At 38.6% G+C, this 21,692-nt stretch overlaps 2 protein-coding genes across 7 annotated transcripts in view; one reads left to right on the top strand and one right to left on the bottom strand.

Annotated features, from left to right (window-relative positions):
* Positions 1-10,518, bottom strand: part of TOGARAM1 (TOG array regulator of axonemal microtubules 1) — a 116,072-nt gene extending 105,554 nt beyond the window's left edge. For 2 of the 3 annotated variants that reach the window (XM_012456288.3, XM_012456289.3), the window contains exon 1: positions 8,263-10,517. In XM_012456288.3, the coding sequence (XP_012311711.2) occupies positions 8,263-10,302 (2,040 nt within the window). In that variant the 5' untranslated portion in view covers positions 10,303-10,517. Of the gene's footprint in view, positions 1-8,262 lie in introns of all 3 variants that reach the window. The other variant, XM_012456290.3, reaches the window with a different exon arrangement.
* Positions 10,519-10,742: 224 nt separating this feature from the next.
* Positions 10,743-21,692, top strand: part of KLHL28 (kelch like family member 28) — a 39,758-nt gene continuing 28,808 nt past the window's right edge. The window contains exons 1-2 of one of the 4 annotated variants that reach the window (XM_012456293.3): positions 10,744-10,869; positions 11,604-11,838. In XM_012456293.3, coding sequence (XP_012311716.1) covers positions 11,797-11,838 — 42 coding nt within the window. In that variant the 5' untranslated portion in view covers positions 10,744-10,869; positions 11,604-11,796. The other 3 variants (XM_012456292.2, XM_012456294.3, XM_012456295.3) reach the window with 3 other exon arrangements.

Genomic DNA, 21,692 nt, shown 5'->3' with positions numbered 1-21,692 from the left:
AGCAACCCTTATAGTTCTGTAGCCCCTACAGGTGATTCCCAGGCAAGCAGGGTCTGGAGTGGACCTCCAGCAGTCCTGCAGCAAAGAGGCCTGACTGTTAAAAGGAAAACTAAAAAATAGAAAAAAATAGCTTCAACATCAACAAAAAGGCCACCCACTCAGAGACTCCACCCACAAGTCACCAACTACAAAGACCACATGTAGATAAACCAACAAAGATAGGAAGAAACCAGCCCAGAACGCCTCTCCTCCTCCAAGGGACCACAACTCCTCACCAGCAAGGGAACAAAGCTAGATCAAGAATGAGTCTGATGAATTGACAGAAGCAGGCTTAAGAAGGTGAGTAATAACAAACTTCTCTGAGCTAAAACAACATGTTCTAACCTAATGCAAAGAAACTAGGAACCATGAAAAAAGGCTAGACGAAATGCTAACTAGAATAACTAACTAAGAAGAGAACAAAAACGACTTAATGGAGCTGAAAAACACAACATGAGAACTTCACAAAGCATACACAAGTTTCCATAGCCGAATCAACCAAGTAGAAGAAAGGGTATCAGAGACTGAAGATCAACTCAATGAAATAAAATGAGAAGGCAAGATTACAGAAAAAAGAGGGAAAAGAAATGAACAAAGCCTCCAAGAAATATGGGATTATGTGAAACGACCTAATCTACATTTGATAGGTGTACCTGAATGTGACGGAGAGAATGAATCCAAGCTGGAAAACACTCTTCAGGATATTATGCAGGAGAACTTCCTCAACCTAGCAAGGCAGGCCACCATTCAAGTCCAGGAAATACAGAGAACCACAAATATATTCCTCAAGAAGAGCAACCACAAAACACATAATTATCAGATTCACCAGGGTTGAAATGAAGGAAAAAAATGCTAAGGGCAGCCAGGAAGAAAGGTCAGGTTGCCCACAAAGGGAAGCCCATCAGACTCACAGCGGATCTCTCAGCAGAAACCCTGTAAGTCAGAATAGAGTGGGGGCCAATATTCAACATCCTTAAAGAACCTTCAATCTAGAATTTCATATCCAGCCAAATTAAGCTTCATAAGCGAAGGAGCAATAAAATCCTTTATGGACAACCAACTGCTGAAAGATTTTGTCACCACCAGGCCTGCCTTACAAGAGCTCCTGAAAGAAGCACTAAACATGGAAAGGAACAACCAGTACCAGCCACTCCAAAAATGTACCAAATGGTAAAGACCATCGACACAATGAAGACTCTCAGTCAAGTAATGGGCAAAACGACCAGCTAGCATCAAAATAACAAGGGCTGAAGTTGAGACAGCAATTAATAGCCTACCAACCAAAAAAAGTCTAGGTCCAGATGGGTTCACAGCTGAATTATAGCAGACGTACAAAGAGGAGCTGGTACCACTCCTTCTGAAACTATTCCAAACAATACAAAAAGAGGGAATCCTTCCCAAATCATGTTATGAGACCAACATAATCCTGATACCAAAACCCAGCAAAGACTGAACAAAAAAAGAAGACTTCAAACCAATCTCCATGATGAACATAGCAAAAATCTTCAATAAAATACTAGCAAACTGACTGCAATAGCATATGGAAAAGCTTATCCATCATGATCAAGTAGGCTTCATCCCAGGGATGCAAGGCTGGTTCAACATACGCAAGTCTATAAATGTAATCCATCACATAAACAGAACCAAAGACAAAAACCACGATTATCTCAATGGATGCAGAGAAGGCCTTCGACAAAATTCAACAGCCATTTATGCTAAAAACTCTCAATAAACTAGGTATTGATGGAACAGATCTCAAAATAATAAAAGCTATTTATGATAAACCCACAGCCAATATCATACTGAATGGGCAAAAACTGGAAGCATTCGCTTTGAAATCCAGCACTAGACAAGGATGCCCTCTCTCACCACTCCTATTCAATCCAGTACTGGAAGTTCTAGCCAGAGCAATCAGGCAAGAAAAAGAAACAAAGGGTATTCAATTAGGAAAAGAGGAAGTCAAATTGTCTCTATTTGCAGATGACGTGATTGTATATTTAGAAGATCCCATCATCTCAGGCCAAAATCTCCTTATACTGATAAGCAACTTCAGCAAAGTCTCAGGATACAAAATCAATGTGCAGAAATCACAAGCATTCCTATACACCAATAACAGATTACCAGAGAGCCAAATCAAGAGCAAACTCCCATTCACAATTACTACAAAGAGAATAAAATACCTAGAAATACAACTAACAAGGGATGTAATGGACCTCTTCAAGGAGAACTACAAACCACTGCTAAAGGAAATAAGAGATGAGACAGATGGAAAAACATTCCATGCTCATGGTTAGGAAGAATCAATATCATGAAAATGGCCATACTGCCCAAAGTAATTTATAGATTCAATGCTATCCCCATCAATTACCAATGACCTTCTTTACAGAACTGAAAAAATCACCTTAAACTTCATATGGAACCGGTAGAGAGCCTGCAGAGCCAAAACAATGCTAAGCAAAAAGAACAAAGTTGGAGTCATCACACTACCTGACTTCAAACTATACTACAAGGCTACAGTAATGAAAACAGCAGGCTACTGGTAACAAAACAGAGATATAGACCAATGGAACAGAACAGAAGCCTCAGAGGCAATGCCACACATCTATAACCATCTGGTCTTTGACAAATCTGACAAAAACAAGCAATGGGGAAAGGATTCCCTGTTTAATAAATGGTGTTGGGAAAACTGGCTAGCCATGTGCAGAAAGCAGAAACTGGACCCCTTCCTGACACCTTATACTAAAATTAACTCCAGATGAATTAAAGATTTAAACAGAAGATCTAACACCATAAAAACTCTAGAACAAAACCTAGGCAATACCATTCAGGACATAGGCGTGGGCAGGGATTTCATGACTAAAACACCAAAAGCATTGGCAACAAAAGCCAAAATAGACAAATGGGACCTAATTTAACTCCAGAGCTTCTGTACAGCAAAATAAACAATCATTAGAGTGAGCTGGCAACCAACAGAATGGGAAAAAATTTTTGCAATCTACCCATCTGACAAAGGGCTAATATCCAGATCAAAAAATCTGGAGACAACAGATGCTGGAGAGGATGGGAGAAATAGGAACACTTTTACAGTGCTGGTGGTAGTGTAAATTAGTTCAACCATTGTGGAAGACAGTGTGGTGATTCCTCAAGGATCTAGAAATAGAAATTCCATTTGACCCAGCAATCCCATTACTGGGTATATACCCAAAGGATTATAAATCATTCTATTATAAAGACACATGCACATGTATGTTCATTGCAGCACGATCTACAATAGCAAAGACCTGGAACCAACCCAAATGCCCATCGATGATAGACTGGACAAGGAAAATGTGGCACATATACACCATTGAATACTATGCAGCCATAAAAAAACGATGCATTCGTGTCCTCTGTAGGGGACATGGATGAATCTGGAAACCATCATTCTCGGCAAACTGACACAAGAACAGAAAATCAAACACTGCATGTTCTAACTCATAGGTGGGTGTCAAGTAATGAGAACACATGGACACAGGGAGGGGAGCATCACACCCTGGGGTCTGTTGGTGGGGGATAGGGGACAGACAGCGGGGGTGGGGTGGAGATGTTTGGGAGAAATAACATGGGGAGAAATGCCGGATATACGTGATAGGGGAATGGAGGCAGCAAACCACCTTGTCATGTGTATACCTATGCAACAATCCTGCATGATCTGCACAAGTAAGGCAGAACCTAAAGTACAATAAAACAAACAAAAAAAATGAGCTATCCAGTCATGAAAAGATATAAAGGAAACTTAAATGCATATTATTAAATGAAAGAAACCAATGTGAAAATGCAAGATACTGTATAATTGCAACTATGTGACACTCTGGAAATGACAAAACTACAGAGACAGAGAAAAAGATCATTCCTTGCTAAGGGATGGGAATGGGGTCAGGGAGGGAAGAATGAACATGCAGAGAACAGAAAATTTTTAGGGGAGTGAAACTATTGTTATGTTATTATAATGGTGGATACAAGACATAGATACATTTGTCAAAACCCCATAGAATGTACTATGATATGGATACATTTGCCAAAATCCCATAGAATGTACACACAAGAGTGAACCTTAATGTAAACTATGGGCTTTGGGTGATATATGCTAATGTGGGTTCACTGATTATAACAAATGTACCCTAAAGTGCAGAATGTAGTAGATTAGGTTGTTCTTGTGTGGACAGGGGTATATGGGAACTATATGTATTTTCTGTTCAAATTTGCTGAGAACCAAAACTGCTTAAAAAAATAAAGTCCAAGGCTGGCCGTGATGGCTCACACCTGTAATCCCAGCACTTTGGGAGCCCGAGGCAGGCAGATCACAAGGTCAGGATATTGATACCATCATGTCCAACACGGTGAAATCCCTTCTCTACTAAAATACAAAAAGTTAGTCGGGCATGGTGGCCCACGCCTGTAATCTCTGCTACTTGGGAGGATGAGGCAGGGAAACCACTTGAACCCAGGAGGCAGAATTTGCAGCGAGCTGACATCGCGCCACTGCACTCCAGCCTGGTGACAGAGCAAGACTCTGTCTCAAAAAAATAAAAATAAAGTCCAATAGCTTAAAATGTATGTATATATACTTTTTAAAAAAACTTTACACATCTAACTGTTCGGATATTTATTTCCTGTCCTCTATTAAGATAGTTCCTCTAAGACCTTTTTTGAACAAGTAATTATAGCTTGATTTCTGGGTTAAGTTTTAATTTCACCACAGTATCTTTCAAAAGCAAAATATGTCTATGCTGGCATTTCAGAAATGCACTTATCTTCAGATTCTTGTTGCTTTGGCCAGTATCTGAATCTTTTTAATAACATATACACTGATGTGTTAGGCTTGACACACGACAAGCAGTCTTAAGATTAATGCTTTGAAAAAAAATCATCACTGTCCGATAATGCTTATAATACATGGAAATAACCATATAACCAGATTATATAAATCTGAAAATTATTTCCACAAAATCTATAAATTTTGAAATTGGAAGGAACCATAGAGAAGACTCAGTTCACCTACTCCCATTTGAGGTCTACTGCAGAAGATCCAAAATCATTATTTGCAAGATATTATCTCCATACTTTACCCCATCTACATCTCCAGTAACATCTGCTACTTTCCACTCCACTAGACCCCTTGTGTCTGCTGTGCAAAAACTCCCCATTCTCTTATTAATTTGCTAAGTTCTTTCATATAATCAGTGTCTCTAAACACGCTGTTTCTTTAGTCTGAAATTCACTGGGACCTAGCCACACTTAGCAAACTCCTATTCATCTTTCATCACTGTTTAAATAATAATTAGGTAGATGAAAGACTTAATTTAAGAAAAGTTTGACCATAAAATTCTGACTGTGGAATAGTTTTAAATACAGAAAGAACTGTAATGAAATCTTGAACTTTATTTAGTAGGTAGTTGGTTGCTGTTACTGGGCTAGCAATTTTTTGGGGAGGGGGGTTATTGCAGGATACAGCATATGAATAAATATGACTGATGTTGGGAAGCAGGAGTTTTACTGTGAGTGAAGGGAGATTCAAACATGGAATAAAGAAAGATGAGGAAGAACCCTGCAGTACTAGTTTGAATTGGAGCTATTAGTATAAATTCATTAAAAAACAAACAAAAACCAGGTACTCCTTGTACTTGTTCTGTCCACTGAAAGGGTCAAACCACGATGGCAAGAAATAGCAATGAGCAAATCTCTACTCAGACTTTTGTTTTCAAATACCACTGTCCACTAAATAGGCAGTACTAGGACTTCTGAAAAAATGGCTGATTCCAGGTCTGGAGCAAGAGAAAACCAAAATAAGGCTAGACATCATGTTACTCTTGTTTTATTTTGTTTTTGAATCTGGGTCTCCCTCTGTTGAGCAGGCTGCAGTGCCGTGGCACAATAATGGCTCACTTCTGCAGCCTGGAACTCCTTGGCTCAAGCAATCCTCCCACTTCAGCCTCCAAAGTAGCCTAGACTACAGGCATGCACCACCATGCCTGGGTAAGTTTTTTTATTTTTGTAGAGATGGGCATCTCACTATGTTACCCAGCCTGGTCTGGAACTCCTGGCCTCAAGGAATCGTCCTGAACGTTATGTTAAGGAAGTGCTCAGACTTAAAGAACAGTAATGTTAAAAGGACACAGGAGCCAGCCACTAGTCAATTTTGGAACAGTTTTAGCATACAAAAGTCAAAAAAATTTTAGTAACAAAAAATATTATGTACTTAATTATTACAAATAGAAGAAAAAAATTGCAGGTAGAAAATAGAGAAGAAATGTTACAATATTTTAAATTACTTTTTGTAATTTATTTGTTATTATTATTATTATTATCGAGATGGAGTCTCGTTCTGTTGCCTAGGCTGGAGTGCAGTGGTGCAATCTCAGTTCACTGTAACCTCTGCTTCCTAGTTCAAGAGATTCTCTTGCCTCAGCCTCCTGAGTAGCTGAGATTACAGGTGCATGCCACCAGACCCGGCTAATTTTTCTATTTTTAGTAGAGACAGGGTTTTACCATGTTGGTCAGGCTAGTCTTGAACTGCTGACCTCAGGTGATCTGCCTGCCTCAGCCTCCCAAAGAGCTGGGATTACAGGCATGAGCCACCATGCCTGGCCTTTGTAATTTAAAAATTACAATTTGTAAGCCCCTGGTGTAACAAATGATACAGGTAAAGACCATTGGTGGATGCTAAACACAGTGGGTGAAAAGTTCTTGGGGTATTTTTAGGGTCTCAAAGTATCATTTTACTGATTACAGGCTAATTTTAAAGAGGAAAATACACCTTTACAATGGAGAGATCTAGCTATTACCACCTTATCCAAATAGCAATTTTTTTTTTAACTTTTTTTTTTAAATTGTACGTTAGGTTCTGGGGTACATGTGCAGATCATGCAGGATTGTTGCATAGGTACATACATGGCAAAGTGGTTTGCTGCCTCCATTCTCCACCCCTCATCGCCTATATCTGGCATTTCTCCCCATGTTATCCCTCCCTAACCTCCCCACTGTCCCTCCCCTCCAAACAGCAAAATTAAGCATCATTAGTGATGGGGCAACCTCATATCGTTTGCCTTATAATGTAATATACTGTGAAGTTCACACTACTTATCTTCTACTTAATGTATACATATCTTCTATGTATTATTTTCCTAAAAATATTTGTTTTGAATCTAATGAAGGAAACAATCAGATAAATTTAAAACTTGGGACATTCTATAAAAATACCCTAAACTCTTTTTTAAAAAAGCCAATGCTGTGAAAAAAAACAAAGAAACAAACAAGTAGGATATTATTCCAGATAAAACTAAAAGGGACATTAACCACATGAACCTTGACTGGATCCTGGATGATAAAAGTAAAACAAGAAATATAAAATGCTTTTGGAGACAACTGGAGAAATTTAAATACAGGTTGTCTGTTATGTATTACTGAATTACTACTGATAGTCTGAGGTGAAATAATGATTTATGGTTATAAAGGAGAATGTAATTCTTAGGAGATATATGCTGAGATATTTAGGAGTGAATCTCAAGATATCCACAATTTACTTTCAAATGGTTTGGCAAATATGGAGGAAATACATCAAGATGTTACAACTGGTAAAAATAGATGAAGTATATGGGTATTCATTGTACTCTTAACTTACTTGTAGATTTGGATTTTTTTAAAAATAAGAGCTTTCGGGGGGAATCTCAGTTCAAATGTCATATCTTCTGTGGAGTCTTTTTTTGTACTTTTCTAGTGGAATTATTTTTTTCTATCTTCAGTATTCCTGCAGGATTCTGTTTATATTTAGACTTTAGCACTTAACGAATTTGTTAATTGCTAATTTCCTATACTGTGTGAAACTGGCCTCATCCTCATTCCCAGAATTTAGCTCTTTATCTGGCACCTACTAGATATTCAATGTTTGTTGTATGAATGAGATAACTGATATGCCACAGTAACAAGCTAAAACTGAATCTTGATATTGTCTATATCACCAGTCTCAAATTTAATCAAATCTACCAAGCAGGAACCCTATGAAATGGTCCTTTGTGACCTGTACCATTATAATGAGTACCCACATTAACATTCAGATTGATTTAAAATTGATTAAAACAAAGCATAACATGTTTCCCTCAAGGAGGCTCACCCTTAAGTCATCACAGGCATATTTTCATTTTAAATTCTTCACATTTTTGACTCAAGAAAATTAGAGAAGCATACCTGCTCTATATCCTTGGAAGTGGAGGTCTGGTTTTCTCCCATGATTCCAGGCTGCTCATTTTCCCATGGTAATTTATTTTTTCCTTTTCCTGTACTTAATACCCTTCGGGTACAGATGGTTGGACTGTAAGATCCATAAATTTGCATGTTATCCCTCATGTGGTCACCACAGTGGCAGTGTGCACTCTGAGTTCTGTTACCAGCCAGAAGCCAGTCCGTATCTGCTCCATATGCCAAATGGTTTGACCTACCCTGGGCAGAAGATGGCATGAGTACTGCATATTCCACAAATCCCTGCTCTGTTAGCCTTGGTAAGGTTTTCCTAGCCAGTCTGGCCTGCACAGCATTCATCACTCCATCTCCATTATCTTGCAGTTCAACAGTATCTACAGCTTTAAAAAGGATGCTGGTTTTACCTGAGCCCATTGATGATGCCAACACAGCAAAAGCTTCTAAAGCTGCTTGGCGTACCCTACGTTTGCTATCTACAAGAGCTGGGGCAAGATCAAAGGACAGTTTGGGCAAGTCAAAATCCTCACTAGGATAGGTCAGCAGGGAGCAGATGCATATGTTCACCACCTCCTCTCTCACTCTGGAATGCTTATGTTTGAGATGTTCCAGGAGTAAACAAAGCACCTGCTGAGGTCCTACTTCCTTCATTAGCTTGAGGAAGATTTTCATGTATTCTTGTTTGATCACTAACTTGTTGTCTGCTAGCACTTTGACAGAAGCTGCTATAACTGGTCCCAAAAACTGCTGTACCTGCTCTCCAAGGCGAGTAACCAGTAAATGCAGGACTTGAAGTGTGCCATGGACCACTTTGAAGTTAGAATCATCTAACAAATTATATAGCAAACTAATGAAGCCAACAAGACTAGAATGAGGAGTAGAATTAGGGTTAAATTTTCCCAGCACCTGCTTTAGTTCTTCGACGGCCTGAGTCCGGTTCTTATAGTCTTCCTGATCCAACAACCGCGAATGAAGCTCCTGAGGAATAATCCCAAATTTAAGATTGCTGTTGGAAAGAGTCACTGGACAGGGAAGGGGATCTTGAGGAAATCCAGAGGCTTCAAGTTCTAAATAATAAGGAACCTCACCTCCAAACTGGGACTCCACGCGGCGATTGTAGTGTCTCCTCAGGGCAGAGGGCAGACGAGAAATATAAGACTGAAATCTGTCTTGACCAAGTCGCTCCCCAATTTGTTGAAGTGCGGAGAAAGCTGTCTCAGATTCTTCTTCTGTCTCCTGATCACCAAGCTTTCTGGCTAGGGATATTATCACCTCGGTGAGATCCAGACCAAGTAACAAGTCCTCAGTAGTAAGCAAGATGGGGAGCAGCAGTGCTGTGGAAGCTCTAAGTCGGGCATCGGTACTTTCCAGTCCTTGCTGTATAAGCGTTCTCAGCACCTCTCCAGAACTACGTTTCAGACATATATGCAGGATCTGCAGCGCATCTTTCCGCAAGGCTGGATTCTCTTCCCGTAACAAGACAACTAGTTGAGGCAAAAGTGCTAAGCTAAAGGCCTCTTCCAGCTGGCCTGCCTCCCCCTGACTCAGGAGAACGTCTGAGAGAAATTGCAAGCAGAGTCGCTTCTCATCACTACCTCCTTCCACAAGCACTCGGCCCAGTGCCCGATACAAAGCTTCCTTGCGTCGGGGTAAGCCAAGTCGACCGCCCCGCCTCGGCAAAGCAGCTTGCAAAGCCTGAAAGGCCTCAGAAGGATCCGGCGCGGTGCGGAGGAGTTGAAGGAGCCGAGTCTCCTCTTCATCTCCCCCAGACAAACTGCCTCCAGACCCAGACCAGCTGCTAGAGACTGCCTCCGAGGGCATCAAGAGGGCCGAGGCCAGAGGCGAGGTTGTAGTGGGGCAGGAACCGTGGTCCCCCGCAGCTCCACGGCAGTAGTAGTTTTTCTCTGCTCTCATAATGCCCCCAACTCGACTATCATCAGTCTCTGAGGCGGAAGGACGACTGCGGCTCTGGAGCTGATAGGCACAGAGGACTGGAAAGGGCGGCAGCAGCACGGAGGGCGCAGCCGCCATGCAGGGTCGTCAGGTGGCGGTGGCTGGAAGAAACCATTGCCGTCTCCGACGGGCTCGATGGAGCCCAGACTTCCAGATCCTCTCCAAGGCCCAAGCTGCAGAAGAGGAAAAAGGACAGCTTCAGCCTGCCGCTAGGCCACCCCCAACTCCGGGAGGCAGCCTCTGGCAAAATGGCCCCCGTCTGCGCCCTAGACCCCACAGCTGCCACCGGGCGTAACCAGGGGTACCACGTGACCAAACCGATCGCTTCCATGGTGATGTACCCAGCGCGGACCTCTTAACCCGGAAATCCACTTGCCGTGATGAATGCTGGGTTACGTAGTTTACATCAGATGTTAAGACTAGGCCAAAGTCTCCTGGAAGAGGAAGTCACAACGCTGTAAGAGCGGAGAAGGGAGGAGGGGTGAAGACATTAGACGGATGTGACGCTCTCCTTGCTCTGGGCGGAAGTTGCCCGCCCCACCCGTAAGAGTTGGGGTTAGACCGGAGCTAGTGAGGATCCAGTCCAGGTTCCAGTTGTCCGCGACTCCTCCTCTTGTCTCTGCCAGCGTGATTACTGGGACTCAGGTATTTTCCTTTTGCTGTCCTCCAGCGGTGCAGGCTTTGGCAGTGTTTTGCCTGAATGCCACTGGTGCTAGAGTAAGAGGCAAAGGAATGAACGGAGCAGGTGGAAAGAGAGGCGACATCTTCTTGTGCAGGGCTCGTTACCCTTGTAAACGCGTTACTCTCTACAGCCCTGAGTAACAGCGATCCTTTCCTCTTGCCATCTGCTTATCAGGACAGAAGATCCGGACCACGGCCAAGTTCACAAATCGGGTACTTTTTTTTTTCAATTCCTGGTCTTTGGGGCCTTTATTCTCCCCGCCCTCCTACCCCCTTCTTTTGTCGACTTCTCTTAACCCTCCGGCCGTGGAGGGTTAATTTTTCGGGGGTGGGGTGGAGGGTGGCGGCCTTGTTTCCTTACCCCCATCACGTTGCGTTCTCTATAAAACGCACACAATCTGGAAATAGGTTTGTTTTTTTGTTTTTGTTTTTCTGTAGCTAACCGCCTCTCCCCTAGCTGTTATCAAAGTCTTTCCTTCTAATGCAGTTCCTCTTTGGGACTCTCCCCTTCCCTCCGCCCCCTCCGTCTGCCGCCCTAGCCTCCCTGCAGGATCCTCAAGCGTCTCTGCAGCCTTTCAGTCTCCTAGAGACAGATTGCGAAGACAATTTCAGTTGCGGTGGAAGTTCTTGACATCACGATTCTAAGGGAATTCTGCCCTGTGGATTTAGGAATGATAGTAGACATTTCTTTATTTTAGGCGAACTGAGAATTTGGTGTGCATTTTTCTTCTCGTAAATGATACTTAAACGGACACATTGGAAGAGCTGGAGTGTCTAGTGTGAGCCTGAATGCTTTGGAGTGTGGAAGAGAGATTTTTTTTTTGGAGTAATACAATAACTTTTGAATGACCCGTGCGAAAAGTCTAAATTATCATTTGAAGACCCAAATTTATGCACTTCAGATGCAAGTATTCCTACCCTGCTCTGTACCAGGTGGGATTTCTCTTAAATACTTTTTAAAGCCTTGGAATAATTGAGTCACATATGCCAAACAGCTTTATAAATAATGCTCCCAGCTGATGCAAGTGCAAAAATAATTTCTGGATTTTTGCCTTAAAGCACAATTTGAGTATCACAGATTTTTTTTGCGGGGATTGGAGGGGAATAGACTATTAATGTAAATGAGGCTGTAAATATACATCCTGTATTTTGGCTTAAATTCCAGGTTGTTACTTTGGTTTTAACGGCCATTTTCGTGTTTAAATGAATCTGCCTAAATTAGGATTGACTAGCATGTTTGATTTTAGGGACAGGTTAAAGATAAGAAGGTGAAAAACAATAAATGATTGTAGCAGTTGTCGATGAGAAAGTGTTTGGTTCTCCTATTTCCAATCTAAGAAGCTTAAATGCATAGACTTCTGCTCATGTATTGCCCAGACTTGAGGAACCCAGTTCAAACTAACCTAGAGAATGATGTACACATTACAATGCCAGTTTGTGTTGGATCGGAATTTTCAGGTTGAAAATCCAGTACACCCTCTCTTGTACCCAAGAACTTGGGAAGCCAAGTTAATAACTAGAGGTTGTGTAGTAATCATGGAATCACAGAAAAGGAACTTCAAAAGTCTTAAATGAAAGATGTGGATACTTAAGCAGTTATCATGCCCTGTTCCTGGGAACAAAGCAAGATGAGTCTTCCTTTTGACTCGTTTTTTTAGGTCCCTGTGGATTATTATACATTGCAGATTGCTATTTATTTTATATCTGTTATATTTTGTCTCTTTGATTGAAGACTTACAAGATGCATTAGTCCCCGTGGTGGATATTCATCAGCATCACATATCTTACTGATTATCCTTTAGAGTTATTTTGTGGAACATAAATCTCATCCGTTTAATGTGTATTCTGTTTACGAAGCAGATGTTTTTTAAAAATCTTACTTTGAAGGCCGGGCACGGTGACTTACACCTGTAATCCCAGCACTTTGGGAGGCCAAGGTGGGTAGATCACGAGGTCAAGAGTTCAAGACCAGCCTGACCAACATGGTGAAACCCCACCTCTACTAAACATACAGAAATTAGCCAGTGTGGTGGTGGGCACCTGTAGTCCGAGCTTCTCAGGAAGCTGAGGCTGAAGAATTGCTTGAACCCTGGAGACGGAGGTTGCAGCGAGCCAAGATTGTGCCACTGCACTCCACCCTGAGCGACAGAGTGAGACTGCATCTCAGAAAAAAAAAAAGGATCTTACTTTGGAAATCTAGGAATTCCTCATATATTGACAAGCCTTTTGTATTTAGTCATATTTATATAGAATACAAGTTTTAATCAATTTTTAGAATAGTAGAATACACTATTAGGTGTTTTATTAATAGTACATCTCAGAAAGTTAAAAGGACATGGTTAAGGATACATTGAAAATTGCAAATTCAGGTAAAACAAATTTAAAATTTCAGTAACTTTAAGAGTGTAGTTAAATTAGTGAATTATAGGAATGTTTGTGCTACATATGTTAATTTTCTTAGCTGAACTTAAGGGTAAACACAATTGTCTTAAAAACTTCCTTTATTTCTAGAATCAGAGATAACACATTAGTTCCCTGGGCGAGTCACTATGATTTTTCTGTGCTCTTACTCAAATTTTACAGACATCCAGGAATATTGAACGTCTGTGTGAATTCTGTAAACTATGAAGAATTTTGTATAGTTTTTGAGAAGTTATTGTGAAGAAATACTATGCAAATGAAAGTTGCTATTAATATTAACAAATATTTACAATAATACCATGTTTTGAGTATTTGCTATGTGCCATGCACCATGCTAGATACTTAGTAAAGATTAACTCATTTAATCCTCACAAGAATTTTTTGAGGTTACATCTTCTACATTTGGACTATGACACATTTTATGGGTGTTTCCACAGAAGAGTAATTGGACAGAGAAAGAAAGTAAAATTCAACATTTGCTTAGAGCTTGGAGAAGGTTTTGTTAGAGGTCAGTGTTAAACTTTAGGATAAAATTAGATTTTTTTTATTATTAATTATTCATATATTTTATTATATATCATTGGATTATATATTTTTTCGTTTTTTTTCCAATCCTTGTTTGGTTGAAGATTATATTTTAATTTATCTTTTTTGAATTACTATTCAAAATCTTTTTAGTTTCTTGTTTGAGGTAACACTTTAATTTAAAGTTAAGAAATTATGAGCTTATTTTATACAGGATTGAATCCATTTTCTTGATGTATATGAGTGATATATTTTCATCTACTTAGGTTTATCTTCCAAAGCCATTACATATTTCTGTCTTCAGTCAAAACCATAATATTTAACAAAAATCCAACTTGTGTTGCATATTAATTACTATGTATAAGTTAACAGAATTGCACGTCTGTTGCAAACAGTTTTTCAGTGGACAGGTTAATTATGTAACTTAGACACCTGTCATAACATGGGTTCAGAAATAACACAGAAGAAAGCAAGTTCCTAAAGCCATTACCACATCCAGTAAGGCTCTGACAGGCTTCTAATAATAATCTTAGTCAAGTAATAATAAAAGGAAAATCTCAGAGAAATGGAAAAATCCCAATTTATTCCATAGGCTCACTGATAAAATTATATACCATTCTTAGTTGAATTCTCCTATCAGGAAAGTTGAACTGTGGGAAAGAAATTTAAGAAAAGAGCAGATGCAATAAAATATTCTCCTAATTTCATAAATCATTTCTTATCTTCTCCTTTTACAGAAAACTGACTTTTTTTTTTTTTTTTAAGCGTAATCTTGATTTCTCTTCCCCATTTATTTACTCTGGTTGTGATCTATATAGGGTGGCAGATAATTGCCTCCCAGCTGATTTCAGCACCACTGTTTTGTGGCTTAGGTGTCAGTTAAGTTGGTAGGAACTAAACTCACATCTTGACCTTTATTAACTTAGTTTCAGAGCCTAAAGTTACTGTAGACTATGGAAAGTTTGTTTTTATTTTAATTTCAAGTAGATACTTTTTATTCGATGTTGACTAATGCAGTTACCAAGATTCAGAATACTGTGGCAGGGATATGGAGGAACCTGCTATACCAAATCTGCTTTTAGACAAATACTGAAAGGCAATGATTGTTTCATAGATCCCTCTTTATTTCATTTTAAAGCTGTGATGTATTTTTGTATCTAATATGTATATATTTTATAAAGATTTTATATGAATGATCTATCCTCTTTGGATTTCTGTTCTGCATGTTTTTAGTTTGTTGTTTGAGTTAAAATTGTAATAAGATTAAGAAATTCTGAGCTTATTTCATAAATGAGGCAGTATAATAGAATACTTAAGAATTATGTAGACAGAGTGCCAAGGTTTAAACCTTGCCTTGGACTTAATTTCTTTGTGCCTCAAATTTCCTTATCTGTAAAATGGTAGTAAGAATAACAGGTCCTATTATATTGTTGCTCTGAGAATGAAGGGAATTAATACATGTAAAAAGCTTAGAACATTAACTGGTCCATTATGATCATCAAAGGTATTCTAGATGCTCTTTCGTAGAATAATTTCATTTTTTGAGAAGTGACCACAATTATAAATAGATTCAGAAAATATTTTTAGCAGCTCAACATTGTTGGGCATTTAATTTTTTGAATGTAATACATAGAGAGCATTGTTCTAAGATTAAGCAAACATTCTAGTCTCAGTAATGTCTTTTACTAATGACGTGATCTTGCTAATTCATTTAAACTCTCTGAACTTAGGATTCTAAAACTGTAAGTCTATTCAAAATTTAGTGCCTTATATTTTCTGTTTTTAAGAAAAAATTTTCTTACTATGCAAAATTTTAAAAACATGTAAAAGCAGAACAATATGATGATCCTATCACGCATCTTCAATTATTATCAACTCATGACAACATCTATATCCCCTTCCACTCATTCATCCCCTATGATTTTGAAGCAAATTCCTAACAGTATATTATTTCATCTACAAATATTTCAATACAGCTGGTCATGGGGGCTCACACCTATAATCCCAGCTCTTTGGGAGGCCAACGCAAGAGGATTGCTTGAGGCCAAAAGTTCAAGACCAGCCTGGACAACATAGTGAGATCCCATATCTACAAAAAATAAAAACAAAAAATATTAGCCAGGTATGGTACCATGCACTTGTAGTTCTAGCTACTCAGGAGGCTGAGGAAGGAAAATCCCTTGAGCCCAGGAGTTCAAGGTAACAGTGAGCTGTGATTGCACCATTGGATACCAATTTCAGCATGTATTTGTAAAAGAGAAAAGCTCTTAAAAACACAAACACTATGCAGCAACAAAAAATAAGTGTTTAGTTAATATATTAATAATCCAGTCAGTTTGTAAATTTCCAGCTGTTTTCTAAATATGTGGGTGCACACACAAGTGTATGGTTCACAGGTTGTATTTGGTTGATATGTCTTTTAAATTTACTTTATAGGTTCATTCTCTTTATTTCTTGCAGTTTATTGAGGAATTTAGTTTATTTTACAAGATTTTTCACAGTCACTATGGTTTTGCATCTTTCTGGTATTGTTTAACATGATTTTTCTATTTTCTATATTTTATGTAAATTAATAGAGGTAGAGAATTGACTGTAGTTTAATTTGCTTGACTTTGGTGTGTGTTGGGGTGGGACATGAGAATACTCATGGGTGTTATGTTCCTCCATCAGAAGGCCCAATTATCTGGCTGTCTCTCTTTTTGTGATATAAATAGTCCTTTATAATCAATTCTCAGTATTTATTAAGGATGCAAAATGGTAATATTCCATTATTCCTTCTTTATTTATTAACAGGAACACCATTTTTTTTTTTCTTTTAGACAGAATCTCACTCTGTCACCAGTCTGGAGTGCAGTGGAGCCATCTCGGCTCACCGTACCCTCCGCCTCCTGGGTTCAAACGATTCTCCTGCCTCAGCCTCCCAAGTATCTGGAACTAAATACAAAATGTAGTTGCCACCACACCCAGCTAATTTTTGTATTTTTAGTAGAGACAGGGTTTCACCATGTTGACAACGATGGTCTCAATCTCTTTACCTCATGATCTGCCTGCCTCGGCCTCCCAAAGTGCTGGGATTACAGGTGTGAGCCACCGTGCCTGGCCAGGAATGCTTTTAAAAATTGAAACTTGGCCAGGTGTAGTGGCTCACATGCCTGTAACCCCAGCACTTTGGGAGGCCAAGGTGGGAGGATCACTTATGACCAGGAGATCAAGACTAGTATGCAGGCAAGGTAGTAAGACCCTATCTCTTAAAAAAAAAAAAACCCTCATCTATTTGGAAACCCAGTAGTATAGTTAGCATAGGAAAGGCATGATAAATGTTTGATTCTTTCTCTTTGTTTACTCAGTTTCAAATAGTCAGTTTGTTCATTAGCATCCTCCAGTGGTGACCATTAGGACTTTTTTTAAGTGTCATATTAACTCATATAGTTAAAGGATCAGATGTCTTTTAATCAATTGCAGTTATTACTATTGAGGATCAGTTTGTCCTGTCTTTGACTAGAGAAAGTCTATTCAGTTTTGCCCTTCAATATTTTTTATATGACTCTTGTAGTACTTGTTAGCTTTCTTGCTACCTAGGATTTATTTATTTATTTATTTTGAGACATGGTCTCACTCTGTCTCCCAGGCTGAAGTACAGTTGTGCGATCACTGCTCACTGCAGCCTCAACCTCCTGGGCACAAGCAATTCTAGCTCAGCCCTCAAGTAGCTGAGACTACAGGCGTGTGCCACCACTCCCAGCTAATTTTTTTATTTGTTTTTTTTCTCTGTAGAGATGCAGTTTCACCGTGTTGCCCAGTCTGGTCTCAAACTCCTGGGCTCAAGCAATTCTCCCACCTCAGCCTCCCAAAATGTTAGGATTACACTACCTGGGATTTAGATTCCAAATCTGTCTTGACATCTTCTGCCCCAGACATGGAATCAGCCATTTTTCCAAGGAGTTCTCTGTTCTCTTTGAGAGAAGTGGTATTTAGGGACTATATCTGAATGCTAGAAATGTTCTTTGCTGCTAGGATGGTCAGTTTCTAGACCTTTTCTAAGTAGACAGAGCTAGGAAATATAATTAATTTTTTTCCTTAAAATAGTATTACATATATTTAATATGTATGTATATCTCACATGTATTTTATATATTATATATAAATTATATATTAGTATATGTGAATATTTACTGTTATTTATATACATGTATTTAATCCAATACTTTTTATTCAAATACAGACTATGAGGTTCATAATTAACATCTCAGTGTTAAATCTTTATCTTAGTTCTCCCATACCCAGAATCCTAGATCACAGTGACTCTAGGGATTTTAGGATATCATATCATTACTCATTTGCTTTATAGCACAGTACACACATTAATAGTGTCAGAATAAAAATAAACAATATCTTCATCAACAATGTGATGTGATTACTGAAAACAGCATAAGATATATATTTTAGGGCATATCGCAATAGAGACTGTCAAATTACTGTTTTAAAGTTATTTGGAATGGTAAGGTAAGGTCACTGACTAGGTACATATTTGCTTCCTTTGTATTTTCAAATTTCTTATGGATCATGTTTTTAAGATTTAATTATGCTTTGTAATTATGTAAAATACTTTTCTGATCCCACAGTCAAATCTATAAAACAGAGTATATTTAAAGATGTCTACCTTCTGTCTCTATCCTCTCTAGTTTGTTCCATACCTCCTCCTATTAGGTAACCTTTAAAAGTATATATTGTTTAATATTTCCTTTGTTTTTTAATAGAAATGATTATGTATATTTGTAATCTTCCCTTTCATAGATAAATAGTGACACACCAAATACACATTTTGCTTAGATCAGGGAGATCACTGCAGAGTATTCTATACAGAGAATCCCCATTCCTTTTCATCGCTGTATAGTACTCTATTACGTGGATGCTCTATAGTTTTCACAACCATTCTTTTGTTGGTGAACATTAGAGTTGTTTTAAAATTCTTGGTCAGTTGCCTTTTGGTCTCTTAAATATGAGGAATAAGCCGGGTGCAGTGGCTCATGTCTGTAATCCCAGCACTTTGGGAGGCCGAGGTGGGCGGATCACCTGACGTCAGGAGTTCAAGACCAGCCTGGTCAACATGGTGAAACCCTGTCTCTATTTTAAAAATAAATAAATAAATAAATAAAAATAAAATAATGTGAGAAATAAGAAACTGGAGTATATTCTTTTGTTTTTATAAATAGACCTGCAATTATTATTAGCCTTATGGATTTGTCTTTATATATTTTTGGCAGTGTAATTTTTGGATAGATTCTTAGAGGTAGGGTTTTTGAGTCAAAGGCTAAATCCAAATGTAATTTTGCTGGATTTTTGACAAATTTATCTCCATAGGTTTTGTATCATTTTCTATTTCCACAGCAATCAGTGAGATTTCTTGTTTCTCACATCCTCATCAATAGAGTATACTGTCAAGAGAGAATTGTTAATTTCATGTAATATTAATTTATTTGATTTTTAAGTGAGGTTGAGCAATTTTTGTATGGTTAAAACCATTTATATTTTTAACCATCTGTTCATTTCTTTAACCAATTTTTTTGATAGAGCTAGAGAATTTTAGAAACGTTTCATACATTACTGATATATATTTTATAGATGCTACAAATATTTTTCTCAATATCATTTATATTTTTACTTATGATTTCTTTATTCCATATTTTTTAAATATAATCAATTTTATCTATTTTTTTCACTGATGTCTTCTGGATTTTGTATCGTAGTTAGGAAACTGTTCCCTAATCCCACGTTGTCTTAGTTTGTTTTCCGTTACTTATAACAAAATATCTGAAACTGGGTAATTTATAAATAAAAGGAATTTATTTCTTATAGTTATGGAGGTTGAGAGTCCAAGGTCGAGGGGGCCACATCTAGTGAGAGCTTTCTTGAGGGTGCATCTGGTGGGAACCTTCTTGCTGATGGGAACTCTGCAGAGTCCCGAGGCAGCACAAGGCCTCACATGGTGAGGGGGCTGAGTGTGCTAGCTCAGCGCTCTGTTCCTCTTCTTATAAAGCCACTGGTCCTACTACTGTGATGATGCTTTAATTTGCTAACATGTTCCTTCATTAATCCATTAAGTGGATTAATCCATTCGTGAGGACTCTGCCAGTCACCTCTTAAAAGCCCTACCTCTCAGTACTACCACATTGAGGAGTAAATTTCAACATGAGTTTTCACCCCCATTTTATTCTAATGTTTAGCTAATTACATTTTTTGTTTGTTTGTTATTTTGTTTTTTTGGTATTGAGTCTCACTCTGTCACCCAGGCTGGAGTGCAGTGATGCTATCTCTGTTCACTGCAACCTCCGCCTCCTGGTTCAAGCAATTCTCCTGCCTCAGCTTCCTGAGTAGCTGGGATTACAGGCACCCACCACCACACCCGGCTAATTTTTGTATTTTTAGTATAGACAGGATTTCACCATGTTGGTCAGGCTGGTCTGGAACTCCTGACCTCATGACCCACCCACCTTGGCCTCCCAAAGTGCTGAGATTACAGGTGTGAGCCACTGTCCCGCCTACATTTTTCATATGTATGCCTCAGATTCATTTGGAATTTATCCTGTTGGTGTAGGTATGCAGCAGAAATCTGATTTTACTTGTTTGCATATGACTATTCAGTTATCTCAACATATTTATGTAAACATTTCTCTTTTCCCTCACTGAGATGCCACCTTTATCATATACTAAACATGCATACCTAAATGATGTACTTTTATATTTTCTATTCTCCATTTATCTATTTTTCCTTACATACTTCTCATTTAATCCCATTAATCCACAACAAATTTTACAAATGAGAATGTTTAAGCTTAGCATAAGTAATTTGCCCAAGTATCAAGTAGCCCAGCTATTAAGTAGCAAAATGTAGACTTGAATCCACATCTCTCTGTCTCTAAAATTAGTGCTTTTACTCACTGTTCTTTCCTGTTTTTTAGGTAGTTAATCCTTCCTTTTGCACAAAGTGGTTACTGAGATAAATGAAACTGCCAGTGTAAAACTGACAAATGTAGGCTTTGAAGAGTAGAAAGTATTACTTCTTTGAATTATGTTTAGCCATTTATGGGTAAATAACTGAGAACCAAATCTGGTCACAGTTATCATTCATAATTTTGAAGGCATTATAGTTTTCGAGCCAAACACAGTAGTGTGCAGCTGTAGTCTCAGCTACTGATGAGGGTAAAGCAAGTGGATCACTTGAGCCTAAGAGTTTGAGGTTGCGTTGTGCCGTGATCATGCCTTTGAATAGCCATTGGACTCCAGCCTGGGCAATGTACTGAGACCCTGTCTCTAAAAAAAATTTTATTTTTAATATTTCTTTAAAATAATTTTCAGTAATTTTTAAGCCGTTAAACTCAAGCTGTAAATATTTTAACTGGTTCTGGAATTTTAAGATGCCTAAGAATAACCTGCAGGACTTAAAACACAGTTTGTCCATTTCCTGCAGCCCTACTGTCCCATGTCGTTTCTGATTGCTTACACTGTGACGGAGCTCAAGGGTTTACATTTGTAGCAGGTTCCCAAATATTGCTAATACTGTTGGTACAAGGATCATATTTTGAAAACCACTGTTTTAAAAACTCTAATTTGAAAAAGTTAGAGTTCTGTACGTTTTTCTAAAGTCATATTTTTCAAACTATATTTGAAAATGTTGGAGTTCTGGACATTTTTCTAAAGTCATATTTTTTTGAGAGAGGAAATGGGTCAGTTTAAAAATTTTAAGAATTAATTTGACCGGGCTCAGTGGTTTACACCTGTAATACCAGCATTTGAGGAGGCCAGGGCGGGCAATTGCTTGCATCCAGGAGTTCGAGACTAGC

Source organism: Aotus nancymaae, unplaced genomic scaffold (genome assembly GCF_030222135.1).
Source record: "Aotus nancymaae isolate 86718 unplaced genomic scaffold, 86718_ANA_hifiasm-v0.15.2.pri h1tg000062l, whole genome shotgun sequence".
In the NCBI taxonomy this organism is placed as follows: domain Eukaryota; kingdom Metazoa; phylum Chordata; class Mammalia; order Primates; family Aotidae; genus Aotus; species Aotus nancymaae.
This window is presented reverse-complemented; position numbering and strand designations above follow the sequence as displayed.